The sequence below is a fragment of the Acomys russatus genome, chromosome 22, assembly GCF_903995435.1.
Source record: "Acomys russatus chromosome 22, mAcoRus1.1, whole genome shotgun sequence".
Classification (NCBI taxonomy): Eukaryota; Metazoa; Chordata; class Mammalia; order Rodentia; family Muridae; genus Acomys; species Acomys russatus.
Genome location: NC_067158.1, coordinates 29,604,591 through 29,622,700, shown reverse-complemented (window position 1 = coordinate 29,622,700; position 18,110 = coordinate 29,604,591). Strand labels below are relative to the sequence as shown.

The following is an 18,110-nucleotide window of genomic DNA, read 5'->3' as shown; positions in this document are numbered from 1 at the left end:
TGCCCCTTTGCTATCTGCAGACCTTACTCCATAGCCATATCTAGAGTGATCCCGTGCTTGCTGCCAACATGCCCTGTTGAGTGGCACAGAGAAGGGAAGGTATATGCCACAATGCAGCCCTGCCAGCCCCTGCCTGGGCAATTCTGGGAGGTTCTCTTTGGTGTGTACACTGAGCAGAGCACAATGACTGGGTGGGAAGGAGCTGGCTCTGGCCTGGGGTCACAGAGCTGTGCTCCTGTGGGTGGGCTGTCTGCGGGGGACGTGCTAGATAGGAAGGAAGCCCACCGGCCCTTTTCTTTCCTGTTACGGATGTGTTTGCACGTACAGCCCTGTATACAGGTGCAGTTTGAGTTTTTTGTTTTATTAGCTGGGTGGGCAAAGTGACAATGTAATTTTGGGTAAGTCAGGGCTACTTTAGCTTTTATTCTGTGAAGAGATGTGACTCCTGTGCTGTGGGAAAGGGAAGGACAGCTGGTGGGGGGGGCTGATGTGGCACCTTGCAAATAGAATATCGAAATCCACAATCTTATCTAAGTCCACAATCTTTGTAAGAAAAGTATGTTTATGTTTCAATCTGAATCTTGACATTAAAGTATATGTTTACAAAATTGCCAGTAGGTAAGCTAAATGTGTAAAACAATTAAATAGAAAAAGCTATTCATGATTGTTTTCTTTTATGTTCACAGAATGTGGTATTACCGGTGGGCATGTCAGAAGTCTCAGTGTTCTTTAGTAGGTCAGAAATAAATGGCGAATAGTCTGAGATCCTTTGTGAACAAGCATGGTGACCACCATCAGCTTCACGGTTGTTTCCTGAGGCGGGCTACTGAGACAAAACATTTTATTGTCAGAGTATTCAGAAACAAAGACAACTTAGCACGGGTGTGTGTGTGGGTGTCACACAGTCATGCGCTTGAAGGGGGCTGGGAGGGGGTGAGGAATGCAATAATCATGTGCCAATGCTTGTCTTGCTAGGGATCTGACTCATGGACCATGTGTGTGCAGCAGGCAAGCCCCGTTGTGTTTCCTAGTAGTAGCCACTTACCCACTGTGCATTCTCCCAATGTAATTTCTCAAGGTCACTCTGCAAATAAGGAGCCTGTGGGAGTGAAGCCACACACTGGACCGTCTACACTCATATGCTTCAACAGGGATTGTGTGGGCCCAGGCCATGTGTGCACACGTCTAGTTCTCAGCAGATACCCCATGGCCTCTTTGAGAGGAGTGGGTGTGTAGGAACAAAGGCAGAAGGCCCGCTCTTCTCAGATCCACACCCTTCGTGGGACAGAGACTTTGAGACCCAGTGGCAGAAACCAGACCTCACATGCTCCTGGGCTCTGGCTTTGCTGTTCACATGGGGAGCCAGGCAGGAAAGAGGAGCAGTAGAAGACACCAGAGTCTGCCTGGCTAGCAAGGTGGCAGCCAGAGGCGCTCACTGGAGACTCGCTGACTGCAATAAGTGGCTGTAATTATATTTATTAGCTTGACAAAGCAGATGTGAATTGTTTTCTATGACAAAATGGCCATGTATCAACACACATTAGATGCCACAAGGAAATAAGAACCAATGACTAGAAACATTAGGCATGTTCACCCCTGAAGCAGCTGGTGTGGGAAAGGCAGGAGACCGAGGCCTGGCACGTAGTGGGGATAGGAGGTGTGCCACATCCCTGCCCTGCTCAGCCTCTGCCAGGCTCTCCTGGAGCACACCTCCTGACTTCTTTATCTCCCACCCTGAAGACCACCTAGGGCACTTGCAATTCATGCATTTTCAGGTCCTGATGGATTCCAAATGTTGGCTTGGGAGCTGTGTTTCCCCAGCCCTTGGATCTTACACAGCTCCACATCAGATGAGACAGATGCTGGTACATGGTGTGTCCAAGGCAGTAGTGCAGGGGTAGGTGCAGCCCCCATGGGCTAGCTGTCGTACCAGTCGAGGAAGAGCAAGGAGAAGGAACACATCACAAGAAAGAAGAGGATCCACACTCGGAAGCCAGCATTGTTTTTGATGGCCTGGCAGGAGGAGCACACGTGTTAGCATCACCCCGGACTGGTTTCAGAAGCCCTAGGTGCCCCACCTATACCTCTGTGAATCCCATGCTCTCCTTAGATAGCTGGCTTAAGTGGGAACAAAAGCCACCATGCATGGAGACCTGACAGAGAACAAATGTCTTATATTTCATTTAAAAAATTACATCTATTTCTATGGTGGATGGAGGGAATACATGCTATGGTGTATGAGGGGGTAGGGTAAAAGGAACATTTAGAGCTAATTCTCTGTTTGTACCATGTGGATTTCAGGAAGTAAACTCAGGTTGCTCTGCTTGGCAGCAAGCACTTTTATCCACTGAGCCATCCTGCTTGCCTGGCCTTTCATCCTTTTCTGTTAGGCAGAGCCTAACCTCCCAGGACTCAATTCCTCAGGGCCTATCCACATCTTAAACAGGGCTCAGGTTTCCCTGTGATGCCTGTCTGTGGTGACACAGGGACAGCCAGGAGGTCTGTGCTCTGTGGGCTCCTCCCTGGCTGCAGGTTATCCTGGCCCTCCCTGGATGTTCTCCACACACACATCTTTGCAGGGATGGAAACTACTCCCTCTTGAGAATAAGTGGGAGCTGAGCCGGCCGGTCTTCTGAGGCTCTCAGGCTGGGCCCTGATCACTCTGCAATGCTCTAGGACAACGTCACTGCTGAGAATCAGCTGCTGGGGTGCAGTGCTGTGCCAAAGCAGACCCAAGAGTCCTGGATACCCACCTCCCGTATGTCTTCATTGCCTTCCTTAATGTTTTCAGTTGCCCCCACGACTAACTGGTGAATGTTATCAATCTCGGTCTCCTGCAAAAAGAGAGTATCCTGTAAACTCAGCCATTCCTTCCTCCACAAGAAGACATCCTGCAAGTAGTTGTTACCATGCTCCAAGGTCTGGAGGCTGTACCTACACAGCCTGGGAAGCCTCACTTGAGAGATGGGCATCAGCCAACACAAAGGGAAATTTATGGCTCAGAGATGTTTACTAGCTTATGGAAGGTCACACTGAGTCTGAGTGGCAGGACTGTTTGCCCAGGCCTCTGGGGCAGTCACAGCTTTGGCAGCTGACCTCCTGTGGTAGAAGGCTGCGTACTGGAGCCTAAGAGGCTGTGATTCCCTTTCCTGTATGTAAGGTAAGGCTCTTGTCAGGCTGTACAGGCCACAATGTCTGTTACCTATTACCCCTCATGTGTCACTTATCAAGTGACAAGGACAAACATGAACTGCTGATTGTGGACTGGCCACTCCCACCAAGGGCTCTCCTCCAGCATTCCAGTCATTCTTTATAAGGTCTAGAATATTACAGGCTTTGAAACACACTAGCCACCCAAACAGCATGTTTTAGCATACTGCTAAAAGGGTAAGAGTTAGAACAAGATATGAATTGCTGGCCGCAAATGCCCTGGGTAGATGCCGAAAGGACATGGAAATGGGGTGTACTGGTCTTGGCTCACGAGATCATGCTATAGGACCCCTCACCACACCAGCCATGTGGTACTGTTGGTGGTCTCCCTGCTGAGGGGAAGGGAGGCATGCCCTAGTGTGGGCTTTCAGGGAGCCCTGTCTGGCAAAATGCTGCAGAATGGAAAGCAGGCTGTAACCACCCAGTTCCCAGCAGTGACATCACCAGACCAGGGCACATGGGTAGTGCCATGTTGGTTGAGAGTATCAGAGCAGGAGCTGAGGAGTTTGCCATAAACAGCCCCTGACACTGACATACATAAGCTTTTAGAGGCCTCAGCAGTCCAAGAGGCCCTTGGCTGGACTCTGGAGGGACACCAACCTCATACAGCACTCCACTTCCCTGGGGCAGCCACTGCTGTGACAGCTGACCTCCTGTGGTAGAAGGCTGATTCCCTTTCCTGTATGTGGCCAGCCAGGGTGTGTCAGTGGGGTACCATGTAGAGGATGTAGTTACAGTGGCATGTGTGGTGTTACTAAAATAGGGCACTACCTGGCTTGGTCAGAGTCACTGAGAGGCCTGTCATGAGCCAGGTAGGGCACAGCAGCTGTACTTAGGAATAGGGCTTAGGAGAAGTACTGGATGCAGCACACAGGGTGGAGCATCCAGACTGCAGCCTGATCACCCTGAAAGCTGGGTGTTTCAGCCAAGCCCACTCTCCACAGAGCAAGCTGCTGTGCCTGAGCTTTCTTTGGTGGCTTCCTTTGTCATGCAGCTGACATGGCCACTAGGCACAGGGTCTGCCCAAGGCCTGGCTCTAGGCTTCCTGCCTTCAAGCTTCTGGCTTGGGTAGATCTTTTCTCTGAAGAGAAGAGTATCTTACTTTTATGACTTTGTACTCTCATCTGTTTCTCTTCTTTTTATCCATGCTCACTGAACAGTTGTTTTGTGAGTGAGCCAATTGGATTGGAGAGGGGGATTTAAGCCTATGCTCTCTGGGAGAAATTTTACCCCCTATCAGATTCTGCTCCCGCTCTCAAAGGCAGCATGGGCTGGCTGAGACTGTATATAATTTCTGGGGCACTGTGGCCTGGAAAGCAGCTCTCCAGATGCACTGTGCAGCACTCTTCTGTGAAGTCCCAGTCCTGCAGTCTCATTCCTTTCTATAGATGAGGAGTGATGGTGTGGAGGGGCTGACCAGCAATCCTAGACTGCACCCTCCAACTGCCACCAGACGCTCTAGCTCAAAGGGGCCACTCTGCTCCAAGCACCCCAACCCTACCCCCACCACAGCCCTCAGATGTACCTCAGAGGGTTGCTGTGGGGTTACAGGAAGCTATGCCTGAGACCTCTGAATGGTGTGACTGGCTAACAAAACATGGTGCCGTTTAACCTGCACCACTCAGATGCTTCTGGAAGAGGGCTCCGCGCTCCAGTCAGTTCTAAGCCAAATCAAAACTGCTGGGCCTCCAGGTCTTTTTACCTGTTGTAAAACCTTTTCGGTGAATATCTCTTGGAGTCTGGAAATTTCAACGACTTTCCCTTCGATTTGCCTTCAAAAAAGAATCAACAGGTGACACGTTAGCCCCTGGTGCTCTGAGATGAACAGCACACATTCCTAAAGGAATCATTAAGGTGATGGCAAAAGAGGCTAAGCAGCCATGTCAGATGGGGAGGGGCTGGGCAGACATGGTAAGTCTTCTGCATAGCCCAGTTACCCCGTGATGCATACACGGTGGAGAGCAAAAAGGCACGGTCCCATGTTAAGACCATCTTCAAAACACTACATGTTCCCCTCAAGCCAGCTCCTTATGGCAAGAAAACGCTCCAGTTCAGTCTGTGACCACCCCACCCAGTTTAGCTACTAAGTGCTTGCCCAACATGAAACACTGGGGGAGCCCTTTTCCTGCTTCCTGCAGCTTGGGCACCTGCAGGGTGGGCTGGGGCTGTGAGGGTCTAGAAGTGGAAGCTGGAAATTAATGACTCCAGCACAGCTGGTGATTAGTCAGTGGCAGGAGGAGAAAGGTGGGAGTCATGTGGGGAGCTGGGAGTGCCTGTAGAATTCCTGAGAAAGGCAGGCAGGAGACATGGAAGGAAAGGAACAAGGCTTGGGGAAGGAACAGCAAGGTAGGTGGGGATATGCAGAGCTAGGATAACCAGAGGGGCCTTAGAGTGACACCTTTGAGACAAAATACCCCTGGAATAGCTCCAGAGAGTACCCCTGCGCTAATTAAGTCCTCAGGCTGGGAGGGGCCACATCCTGAATGGAATAGGGCTGTGCAAAGACTCAGCTACTGCTTCCACAGCAGTACAACACTCCTGTGAAACACAGGCCCTTGAAGTTCACTGGAAGCTTCAGGCAAGTTGGTGTGAGCTTGGTCATCTGGAAACAGGCACTACTGGAGAACGCACCCTTCACAAGGCCCCTACTGCGTTTCATAGCCTAGCCACCCAAGCAGCCCTTGCTGGTGGGTATGCTCCCACATTTGGGGTGAGCTGTCTTTAGCAACTGCTCTTTCTGCATGCTGCAGCACCCACAAGCCTGCTGTAGCAGCCAGTCTCCTCCCACAGGGCCAGCCAGCCCTGTCCTGTTACATGTGGGTGCTTAGAAGCCAAAGCAAACGGAAAAAGCCCCAGTGTCTGGGGCAGCTGTCATCCAGCCATTAGCTATATACACACCTCACTTCATCAAACAAGCTGTTCATTTCACCAATGAGTCGCTGATTTTCTTGCTCAAACTGCAAAGAAGCACACATACTCAGAATGACATCAGATGGCACTCAAGAAAGGGGCACAAGGAACCTTTGACCTTCCACCCTTCTAAGGATCAGTCTAGTCCCATTGGCCAGCACAAGACATTACCAGAAGACTGTCTGAAAAAATACTGTACTCTAGGAAGAAAATGCTAGGTAGCCCAAAGAGCAATTGTAGTCTCTGGCTTCAGGGTCCCTCCTGTGTCTGAGCAGCTGACACATAGGCTAGCTGTTTGGCAGAGGGAGCTGGCACAGCAGTGTCCACACTCTGTGAGGAGTCTACTGCTGCCACTTGTCTCCAGGGACAGCATTTTTACATAGAGAACTTGGTGTTGGGAAGACTGTGGGCAGAGGCTGGCAGGCTACTTGGCCTGTGACAGGGACAGACCTGTGAACCTGAGAGCCTTGTGAGACAGCACTAGGGCTGCCCTAGTGCATAGTGGGATGCACCATTATCCTTCTTAGGATAAGTCTACTTCATACTGACCTGTCCTAAAATTCTTTCTGTGGTGTAACCTCCAGATCCTGGATGCACCTGAGCAGAAGCTGGAAAGAACTCAGCCTGCATGACTGCCAGTGTTGAGCTTGGTACCCACTGTACATACTACCACTGGATTGCTTCACTATTGGCACTACCTGGCCCAGCAGAAGAGGCCTAAGGCACATGCTCTCTGTGATCCAGCACTGCCCACCTCTGTAATGACCTCTGCCATTTCCACAGGGCACAGATGTGTGTCATAACCCCGATCTCTCCTGACTGGCTGGGGACTCCAGCACAGGCACCACGTTAAGGCTGGGTGACAGAGCAGATGGGAACACTTTCTCTGGCACTCCTCTGCATGCAGCTTTACTGTGTCATTTCTTAACTTGTTCAGAGACCAGCTTCTCTCAAGGCACAGAGCCATCCTTCCTTAGTCCCTGAGCCCTGAACAAACCCCTGCTGCTCATCAGAACACAAAGAGGCCTCACTCTACCCTAGACTCATCAGACCAGAAACTGAGAGTGCTTGGGAGGGTGGAAGGGCGGGGCAGTTCCCAGCAGGACCACTTGAGGCACAGCAGGCTGCCTTGCAGACTGGATACAGCATTGCTAAGGGCTGTTTTCATTAGGCATCACGGAGACCTTGTGAGAGAAGAAAACTTTCACTTTGAGTCTGAAAGCATCAGCTGTCAATTGTCTGCTCGGCTGTGAGTTAGGAGGCCAGTATTTCCTGAGCAAGTGTAATTACTACAGTTGTAGGTGCTAATTTACATGCACCAATTCCCTCAGGTTTTCCAGGGAGGCACTTTCTTTCTTTTTGTCTCTAATGATAAAATATGATCATGACCTTTTAAATCTTGTCCTCAGATACTTTGAAACTATTCCTAAACACAATTAACCATCAGTCTGAGTGACTTATTATGGGAGTGTTGCCTAGGAACAAAGCTTTCTGGTTTCCTCTGGCTCAGGCATGAGGTTCAGGGCTGCGCTGCCTTTCTAAGCCTTAGCGACTGTCACTTCTGAAGGCATCACACCAGCTCCAGCAGTCAGGCAAAGGCACATTTTCTGGTTCTGGTTTCCCTGACCCTGGGGGTTCGGTATGCCATCTTAGGAATAGCCGGCCACTCAAAGAAGGGAAGCAGATGCCTCAAGCCATCCCATGTGACAAGGGGTGGACATAGTGCTTAGGAGCCTCTGTGGAGAGCAGCCTCCACTATAGGGCATGTTAAAATGAAACAGCTTATAAAAACAGACAAACAGACATAACTTCCTAAACCCAGTTCCCCTATATCAAGGTGTGGTGACTCCAAACCATTAAATTATCTTGTTGCTAGTTTTTGCTACTGTTATGAAACATAAATGTCTTGTTTTCTGATGGTCTTAGGCCACTCTGTGAAAGGGCTGTTCCACCCCTAAAGGAGTCAAGATCCACAGGTTAAGAACCACTGCCCTAAGCAAGGTCACTGCTCACTGAAGTCTTAACAGGGACTAGGCATGGTCATTTGCTGGCACTGGCTTCAGAGCAGTTTTCTGAATGGCAAGCCTGCCCCAAAGGTTGAGTGGCAGAGTAGTTGGTTATGTACCTCACTGATATGGAAGGCTGGTCAGAGTTTATGAAAATGGTTGGGTAGCCCTAGCTACTGAGCAGCTTCTTGAAGGCCATTGGTTTCTTTGTAGACAGCTGTGAGCCTTATCCTTCCTTGACCCTGCGGTATGAAGTCCCAGCTGGAGTCCCAGCTCCTTCGCCTTGGAAGCTGTATGTCTTTGGGCAGGTGAGTAATTCAGTTGCTGTCCTTTTGCCTTTGCTACCAAAGTGGGAACAGAAGGATTAGGCAGTGAGGTCCTTAACACATGTATGCTGTCTACTTGAATACTCGCTGGGAGACAGACTCCAGACAGGTAGAGTGAGAGAGGCCTGAAGACCCCTTTCACCTCAATTCAATGGGGCAGCTGTGCCCTTTGCTGTTTCACTCTGTCAGGCTCTGGAAAATTCAGATAGTTTCTTCTAGGGCCAGTCTGACTGTGTGGCCATGTTGCCTCCATACATAAGTAGGGACTTGGCCAGGCATAGGGATGAACCAAAGCCTTGGTCTCTGTGGTCGACACGATAGAAGGATGTTTATATGCTTAGAGGTACTTATCACTTAGTGTGCTATGTGATATGGATTCTCTCCTGAAAATGCACATGGCTGAAGGAAGCATTGGTTTCTATGGGAACGAAGTAGCTGAGGGCACAAGTAGGTCATTAGAGGCATGTCCTTGGGGTAGGTATGAGATGGGCAGCTCTTCCCCAACATGCTCTTATGCCATGATGCTGCCTCACCATAGGCTCTGGGCAATCGGACACACTGACCACAACCACACACTCAGGTAAACCTTGGGTAGCTTATCTCAGGCATTTGTCACAGTGAGGAATGGCTAACAAGCAGCAACATCCTTTCTCTTTTAGGCAGGCTCATTCGTATCCCAGGCTGGCCCTCTCTTTTAGACAGGCTCATTTGTATCCCAGGCTGGCCCTCTCTTTCAGGCAGGCTCATTCGTATCCCAGGCTGGCCCTCTCTTTTAGACAGGCTCATTTGTATCCCAGGCTGGCCCTCTCTTTTAGACAGGCTCATATGGATCCCAGGCTGGCTCACACCTCTATGTATTAGTTCAGATTACACAAGTGTTCAGATTACAGCTGCGCCCCTCACTGCTGGTTTATCAGCATCACCTAAGATCTAGAGTTTAAGATCCAAGTGACCATGGATGCATGGCTGTCCACACAGTGGGGCCTGTGATACCCCCTCCTGGATGAGGCTAAGCAACACAAAACAGGTGGAAGCACTCAGGGTAGCCCTTGTGCAAGCACAGCGTGCTAAGCAATACCTCCCTTGACCATTTTACTCTGTTACTTGTCAGGTAGACTTTCCCATTAGGCTTTGTGACAGGGCTTTTAATCTGGTTTAAAGGACACATTCCATTAGTAATATCTTTCTACAGAAATCCTGTTTTCAATCCACACCTCTTTGCTCAGTTTTACAAAGTCCCTACTGCCAATGCCCCTGAGTAGAAAACAAGGCAAGATGAAACACCCCCATCTCAAGTTGTCCAGAGAAGGTAAGGACTCAGGAATCAGACTCTCCAACACCTACGTTCTTGATGTGTGCACTGTGCTGGGCTATACTAGAAAGCTGTGCCACCTGGCTACCTGGGTTCCATGCTCAGGACACCTGCTATAGACACATTCATACAAACTTAGGTCACATTCATGTCTTTCAAAGTTACCTCAATAAACAAAGATGACTTTACTTGAGTACAACGAATAGGGCACATAAAAGTAATGTGGTCCCTAAAAGAGAGCAATCTTCCTGATGTTTGATATTAGAAAACAACTGAGTTTCACTACTGCCATAAAGCCTCTCCTAACTCAAGGTCCCATCCTCCTGTACCATAGCGTACACCTGGAGAGTAATTGTGCACACCAAACACCACCCTGTAGCCATCTGCAATACCTCACAACCATTTCTTTGTCTAAAAGAATGAATTAAATTGCCACTATAGGACTTAATTCATTATTTCACCCTGAGGGAACGTTCCAAAACTGATTATGATTTATGACCACAATTTGCTAAGCTACTTTTCAACATAAATCCAATAACAGTATTCCTTCCCCATCGTTTTCTTTGAATTTGAATTGAGCTAGTCAGACACTCAGCAATTGCTCCCAAATAAGAATGTCATTAGCTGAACATTAAGTAGCCTGTTATATAAAGTTCACAACGTCCTTCTGTTGCACCCACCTGCAGCAACACAACGGAAACTAGAAAGCACTGCAAACACTGATTATATGTCACCAACACTACAGGCTAAAATGCCAGCCTTTTGGGGAATGGTATGGTTGGGACAGTAGGACATGAAAGATGGCACCAACAGTCTTGGGAGAGAGACTCATCCTGACACAGTCTTCAGCTGTGTGGCAGGTGTGGGTCTTGTGAATCATGCACAGGCCTCCCTGGCTGTGCTGAGTGGCTCTCAATCATGACTCCTCACAGTTTTACAGGACATCTATTCTGAGCAGCTTGATGCTCATTGAGGCTCATTTGCTTCCCAAGTTACACAGTTAGTGAAAGGAAGAGGACTCACTGACTGCCTGGTCCCTGGGCCCTTGTTCTCCATCATCTCAGAAGGACTATGCCATGGGATGGCAGACACCCTGCTTCCTGCTTCCTCAGGCCTACCTCCACACCTCCAGTGGCTTTTAAGCCATGTGCCTGCAAAGATTTACATATCTTTAGGGCTCATGACTGCTCCAGGAGAAAGGCAGAGTCCTCTGGCAACCCCCTGTGGGTATTCTGGCTATTTCCTTTATGAAGAATGATAGGACATAAAGGAGTGTGGCCTAACACAAATTTACATTCTGCTCACACTTGACAAATATCCCCTTTCTCAATGAAGAGATTGGGCAGTTATTACCTCTAACAAATCTGCAACATTTAGGGCAATATAACTTATCATTTCCAACAAATTTATAAACTGATGACAAATAGCATGATCTTAAGACACTCCTGTCATTATTAGTTATCAGAAGGGAATGCAGTCAGAAACATCCCAAGTGTCTGGTCCTCTAACATCTGTCCTTCAAGGGCTAGCTCTCCATCATACCTGCCCTGGGAGGCAGCCTTACTGCCCTTTGAGAGCAGTGGGAAGGCACAGAGGTTCCAGATGAAGACAGGTGTGGATAAAGGTGACTGTGAGGCCACAGCCCTTTTTGTAGCCTTAGGCAGTGGCTCCTTGGGCTTCCCACATGTTGGTTTTCACCTGTTTATGCTACTTTCTGTTTCAGCCTTTTGTTTCAAGTAAGGACGAGCAGAGAATCTGGAGAATCAGAGGCTCTGAGCTTGTCATCCGGGCCAGGCAGCTGATGTAGAGGAAGCAAGCATGTGGACAGGCTTTCTGTACCATTCACAAGACCCTGTAGCATTTATGCTACACTCAGCAGTCACTTACCCACTTAGCAGCTACTCCCAATCACTGGCCTGGGACTAAGGCAAAGACAGTGAGCCAAGAGTCTGCTCACATGGTGCTAGCATAGTAGAAGGGGACAGAATAAAGTGGGGCACCGGAGCAGCTGCTGGTCAGAGCGGACTCCAAGAAGCTACTGTGGAGACATGATAGGAGTCAGACAGGAGTGGGCTGAAAAGGCTCTTCTGGGGGAATGGCCAGCATCTCAAACAGCTTCCTGAAGGGCCGTGGGCTAAGCCAGGGCCAGACCCCATTATTACTAGATAGGAGGGCTTCTGTTTGCCACTGTTCAAAACACTCTTATCTTCAGAGGCTGGGAACCCAGATCCACTCTTATCAGCAGAGGATTGCTGGCAAGGCCTTACTTTCCTGCCCTTTGCTAAAGACAAGAGGAGGTGGTAAATACTGCAGGCCTGGAGAAGATCCAGGGAGATGAGTCCAAAAATGCTCGCTGTCAATGGCTGCATAGCCAGGAGGCTGCCATTTCAGAAGCTATCACCAAAACTTTGTCCCCTGAAACCAGAGATAACAAATGATAGCACTTAACACAGGGGGCAGGTCACTAGGAGGAGGTCATCACCTGCCATCCTTTAGTCATCACTGTCCTTTTCTCTCATTTCAATGACACCAGAGCCTCCACAGAGTATAAGCACCATCTTGGAAAATATAAAAGACTCGTTTAATCTGGATGCCTACTGGTGAAGACACTTAGCAAGACCATCCAAGTCAACTTCTGTTTTTTTTTATTTTTTCAAGACAGGGTTTCTCTGTGTAACAGCTTTGGCTGTCCTGGACTCGCTTTGTAGACCAGGTTGGCGTCGAACTCACAGCAATCTACCTGCCTCTGCCTCCTGAGTGCTGGGATTAAAGGCGTGCGCCACCACGCCCGGCTGCCAGCTTCTGTTTGAACTATGCTATTATTCACTGAAATCATGACTAGCCTACGAGAAGTAGGATAGTGAATGGGTCAGTACATATAAAATGTGTTTATACTTTTAAAGCTCAGTATCAAATCAGGGAAAGGACATTTGCACAGCCTCCCACTCACTCAAAGTCTCAAGGCCGGCAGCTGAAAGGAAGCAGTTAGCATTACCATCTGTATCTCTTCTGGAGACAGCTCATCTTCACTCTTGCCATCGCCCCAGCTTCCCAGTTCAGGCTGTGATTCAGCCAAAGGCTTCTCTGTTAAGAAACAAGACAGTAAAGTGGACAAGGGTTAGAAGCCAGCTATTCAGAATAGGCAGCTGAGGAAACAGGCACATGAGGACAGCAAAAGGAGTAGAGTTCTGTAGCGTGCTCCATATTGAACAGTTAGCTAATGTGCAGCAGCAGCAGCATGTCCAGCCCACACAACCATGTATCCTAGAACATGAACATTTTAATCTAGAAAACCTTTTGTTCATGCAAGGCAAGCACACAATGGCCCCTCAATAGCACAGGTGCCTACAACGAACTGTTGCCCAGCATGATGGTGTAGGCTGTACAGGGAAGTAGAGCTGGCTGGTGGGAGGGAAGGACTGTTCAGTGGAGACTGTGACAAGTCTGTCTCCAAAGGTGATTCTAGTTCTGTGTGTCTTAGTGTCCCTGGGACCCATCACTGTTTTGCCAGGGACTCAAAGGCAAATACTGCATCTTTCTCCTTTCTCTTCAGCCCAAATCAATTTTCTTTTTAGCTCAGCCCTGTGGGGTGGTGAGAGTTCAGGGGTTTGATTGGGAAATCACATTAAAACAGCAGAGTCTAGAGAAGGCAGATCAGGTCCACTCTGCATGAAAAGTATGGCTACTATTAGAAACATATCTTCCCAAACAGTCACCTGCACCTCAGTGCAGGTGAAACAGAGCTACAGACATGAAAAGACAGCCATAGCACAAAGCATGCTCAGGCAGAGTGGCACTGTTCTGAGGAACATTCTGGGTGCTTTCACCCATCACACTCACATCCCTGTGACCTCTGTCTCCTATTTGGCTTTAGGATGGTCCTTATTTCAGATGTTTCTTCCATTTCCTCTTTGGATACAAAAGACAAACTCAGAAACATAAACCCCATCATAACAGGTCCAAGCATGAATTAGCTGCATCAGGATGGAGAAGTTCTCTGCTCTACAGGTGATTCAACTGTATGCCACCCGAAGCCCTCCTGACCTGGGCCTCAGGACTCAACCCAGCGCTCACAGCAAACTGAGCCAACTGCTCAGATTCAGAAGGCCACCTGCATCCCAGGCCTTCTGTGGTCTGGCCCAGGCAGCCTCTGCAACCCTACTTCCTACAATGTATGCTCCTCCATGAGCCCAGGGGCTTAGTGACTACACTCCACAGGCCTCCATCCTTTCTGGCCTGAGGGTTTTTCTTGTTTAACTATCCCTTCCATCTAGAACTTTCTAAGCGTCTCCTTTTCTTTTTAGGGGCTGACTCATTTGCTCAGGCTACTTCTTCCTGAGGCCCCTGGGACCCTCTGTTTGAACTCTGTCCCCACTTCTGTCCTTCCTAGGAGACTACTTATTCTTCCAGGAGCTAGAATTGTATCCTCCCTGGCAAGTGAGCTTTGCAGGGGCAGGAACCATGACTCACTTGAGAAATACATCTGAACACCCAGAACCAAGATGGGAAAACAAGTTATCACAGACATGCCAGAAAGAATCTTTAAAGAACAAACCTTAATGCTGGGGGTGGCAGGCCTACCAGGAGCAGAAGTGCAAACTTGCCAACTAAATGAGCAAGTGACAAATGGCAGAGGGAGTATGACATACAAGAACCATCCTTTACCTAGGACCATACCACCTTGTTCTGTGCCAGAACGTGCTTGTCTGGGTGACATCACAGGTTTAATAGAAAATAAATACTGAAAGACAAAGTAAGCAAAGGACACATCTACCCAGGCCAGGTTTGAAAATGGTCACTCACAGAAAACCTAGCAGATGTCCATACACAGGAAGAAACGCTTTCTACTGCCTTCGAGAAAAGGGCAGACACAGCCATGTGAAGGAGAGCAGCTGGCCGCAGGGGAAGACATTACCTGTCAACACCAAGCCTGGGATGGAAAGAGAGCCCAGCCAGGAACAGACAGCACACGGAAGTTGGGTACAGGCCTCTCCCTGGCCAGCCTGGCCAGCTTCTCCTCTCCCTCCCTTCAGAAGTACACTTAGGCTATGACTCCACAGTGCCCATCTCTCAGGATCCCCCAAGTTCCTAGCCCTAAGCCCTCCCTGCTCACCCCAACACCATTTCTACCTGCACACCCAGCAGGCACTGCAGGCCCAACACATGTGGTCCAGCATGTGGACTCCCTTCCCCGGCCTTGCTGCCAGATTGTACATGGAGCTGCACTCACCTCAGGTAGCAATGCCCCTCCCACCAGCACTTCAGCCTCAAGGCTGTAAGTTACCAAGTGCTCCCATCCCACTCACTCATGGTCACTACCCAGTAAGTGACCTCAGAGTCCAAAATGGGACCTGAACACTCCTCACTCTGCTCTGTGTGTTTGGGTCTGTATGCGGGGGCGGTCCTCAGTGGCAGATGTCTTGTGTCTGGGTTGCTGTAAGAGATTCTTGGCCAGCCTGCCAGCTTCTACACCACCTCTCAGCAGTTTCAGGGCTTTTCAGATCTAAGCTATACCATGGTACACTCCAGCTTTGGAAGGCCCAGTGGATTCCTGTTTTGGTTTGTTTGTTTGCTTGTTTTCTGAAAACACACAGAGAGAAATGTATGGTGTTGGGTGGGTGAGCAGGGGCTGGAAGAAGTTGGGGGAGGAGAGCCATGATCAGAAGGTATTGTATGAGAATTCTTTTCAATTAAAAAAGTACCTGCCATTCAGATCCTTTGCCATTTTCTATCTGGGTGTGTTCTTAGCTTTGAGTTGAGAAGTCTCTGGGTGTCCATCCATGTGGATGGAAGTGCCTCATCAGATATGTGGTACAGTGTAAATAAATAACCGTTCCATTCCGTGGGCTCTTTACACTTTTCTTGGAAAGTATGCCCCAGTGACTAGTGCTGATCTCCCTGCCCCCATGTTTAAGTGAGCATGGGTGTGAGTGTAGGGCCAGGTGCTTCCTTCCACAGGTGCATCCTGCTCAGAACTGCTCACAGCTCACCAGTCAGAAGACAACTTTTAAGCATAAGGACTGTAAGGCAGAGCATAGGAACAATACTGCTCTGCTCACACTCAGACAGCACACTGGAAGGACGAGATACATGAACCTCCCTTGTTTCCCTATGAGCCCAAAGAAGAGCCATTTCCACTCACTACGAAGTGCCTAATTCCCAGCCCAAGGCCTGGCACAACATGCAATGTAGGCTTGAGGTCAGCAGTGCAACCGAGTATCTTCCCAGGAGATGCATTCCTCTAGCCCTCAGTCATCACTGGCATTCCCTGCTGTCACCAGCCGGCACAGAAGTTATTGAGTAGGTGAATGGCTGACTATGGATGCTGCACCCAGCTTCAGTAAATTTAGTTATGATGCCCTTGTCTTGTCTTCCGAGAAGCTGTGCTCATGGGTTGTAGGGAAGCCCCAGGCAGGCACAGGAGCTATACAGTGCCGCTGCATACTAAGCCTCAGCAGCTATGAGCTAGGAATAGGCTGAGGCTGTGCAAATAGAACCACCCACATGGAAGGTGGCTGTGCTTCTGCAGTGCTGGACTTGAGCTGTTGTATAACCTCTCTGAATTGCGCACACCTCCAAAGATCCAGCACAAGTCAGTCAAGGAAGCGCTCCAAAAGTGCTGCTCTCACTGCACAAAGGGCCTCCATCACCCTCCAGGCTGATGAGCCATGGTGCATATGGGACACTTATGAAAGGCAGGGAATCGAGATAGAGGTGGGCTGCAGAGCCAAACCTACATACCAGGGATTCATGGACCCACCATCTATGAGTGTCCACTTTGGACAGGTAGCCCAGGATGAGCCTTTCACAGTTTTCTTGATAAAAGAGGCTATGACTCTCCAATGCTGGCAGAGCCATAGACATGGCAGAGAAGATGTTCAGGCTTCAGAGCTTTAGTGAGCTGCTAGGCAGTGAGTGGTACCACGTGAAACCTGCTTGCCTGCTACACTCAGGGATGCAGTGCTCTGAGCAGGCATCCCTATCCAGGGCATGTGGACTGCACACATAATGAAGCAGTCTGTGACATCCAGACTTGCTGGAGTCTGCATTTCTTTGGCATATGCCATCGGGAACATTATTGTATCTGTGATGACAAGAAACACAAACTCATACTTACACCATATCCCAAGGGCTTGCCTGGCTGTGGAGACCCCTGAGAAGCATGCTGCACCCTGGGGCAGTGTGGCTGGCCACTGCCCATGCAGACTTCTTGAGGAGGCTCACACCATTCTTTAGCAGACAGCTCCAATGGTGCCTCCTCAGTTTCCACCCAGCTGGGGCACAGAAAAGCAGCCCTTCTTCAGAGTCCATGAGAACTCGCCACTCCTCAAGCTAAACACTGCCACCTCTAAGCTCCTTTCGCTTTGGGCATCTATGCTCTCCGCCATGGGTCAGGAACTGCTGCCGCTCCCTGCTTTGTATCCTTGCCAACAGGTCAGAAGGAAGAAGCACAAAGCCAGACTTTATCCTGATTCATACCTGGCAACTCCTCAGCAGCAGGCTTTTCTTCAGAGTCCTGGGAGGCATGCTGTAAAGCTTTCTCTGATGTGGATTCTTTCCTTTTTGTGTTTGGCTCGGGTTCCAGCTTAGATCTAAAAACAAATACTTAGCAGTTATTTATTTTTACCTCCCAAACAGAATCCCTTTCTGTTTTCATGTGTGACTTGTGCAGGAGTCACATGGGTACTTCACACCTTAGTGCGAGGCACCATGTTGCCATAGGCTGCCTTCTGCCTTCCAGCCACAGCACAGGGCCTAGCATCTGCATGCACTGAGGTTGCCCTGGAGAAAGTCGTCATGCCAGGAAGTGGGTGTACAGTAATCCAGGAATTTTACACTAATACCAAAGTACGCCAAACACACACACATGCTCGAGCACATGGACTTTCTTGAAACAGTTTAACTATGAGAGTACAAGTATTTACCAGCTAGTCGAGCCAGGAAGCCTCTGAGTTTAGCTTTCTTCTCACCTTTTCTCACAATACTCTGGCCCATGATGTGGTCTCCTTTTCTACGCATAGGGTGCATATCCATCTCTGCTACCTAGAGATCTTCTCAGGCTTTCTTAAACTTTTAAATTGTATTTAAATGTCTTTAAACTTTATTATTTGCCATTGGTGTGTGTGCGTGTGTGTCTGCAGGCACATAGTGCATGTGTGGAGGTGAGACGCATGCCCTTCTCATTTCTCTGGGAGCTTCCAGGTGATCTTCCTGTCTCCGCTTCCCATCTCACTGCAGGATACTGAGACTACATATGTGTGCTAGAGCATCCTTTTTATTTTTATTTTTTAAACATGGTTTCTGAGGATCAAACTCGGGTTATTGGGCTTGTGCAGGAAGTGCTTC

The 18,110-nt window shown here is 49.1% G+C and overlaps 1 protein-coding gene across 1 annotated transcript in view; it reads right to left on the bottom strand.

Moving 5' to 3' along the window:
* Positions 1 to 1,767: 1,767 nt before the first annotated feature.
* Stx18 (syntaxin 18) overlaps positions 1,768 to 18,110 on the bottom strand; it is a 90,329-nt gene continuing 73,986 nt past the window's right edge. The window contains exons 6-11 of the mRNA XM_051165288.1: positions 17,244 to 17,356; positions 12,760 to 12,848; positions 6,109 to 6,167; positions 4,913 to 4,982; positions 2,754 to 2,834; positions 1,768 to 2,013 (exon numbers count right to left, since the gene is read on the bottom strand). Coding sequence (XP_051021245.1) covers positions 1,918 to 2,013; positions 2,754 to 2,834; positions 4,913 to 4,982; positions 6,109 to 6,167; positions 12,760 to 12,848; positions 17,244 to 17,356 — 508 coding nt within the window. The 3' untranslated portion in view covers positions 1,768 to 1,917. The remainder of the gene's footprint in view (positions 2,014 to 2,753; positions 2,835 to 4,912; positions 4,983 to 6,108; positions 6,168 to 12,759; positions 12,849 to 17,243; positions 17,357 to 18,110) is intronic.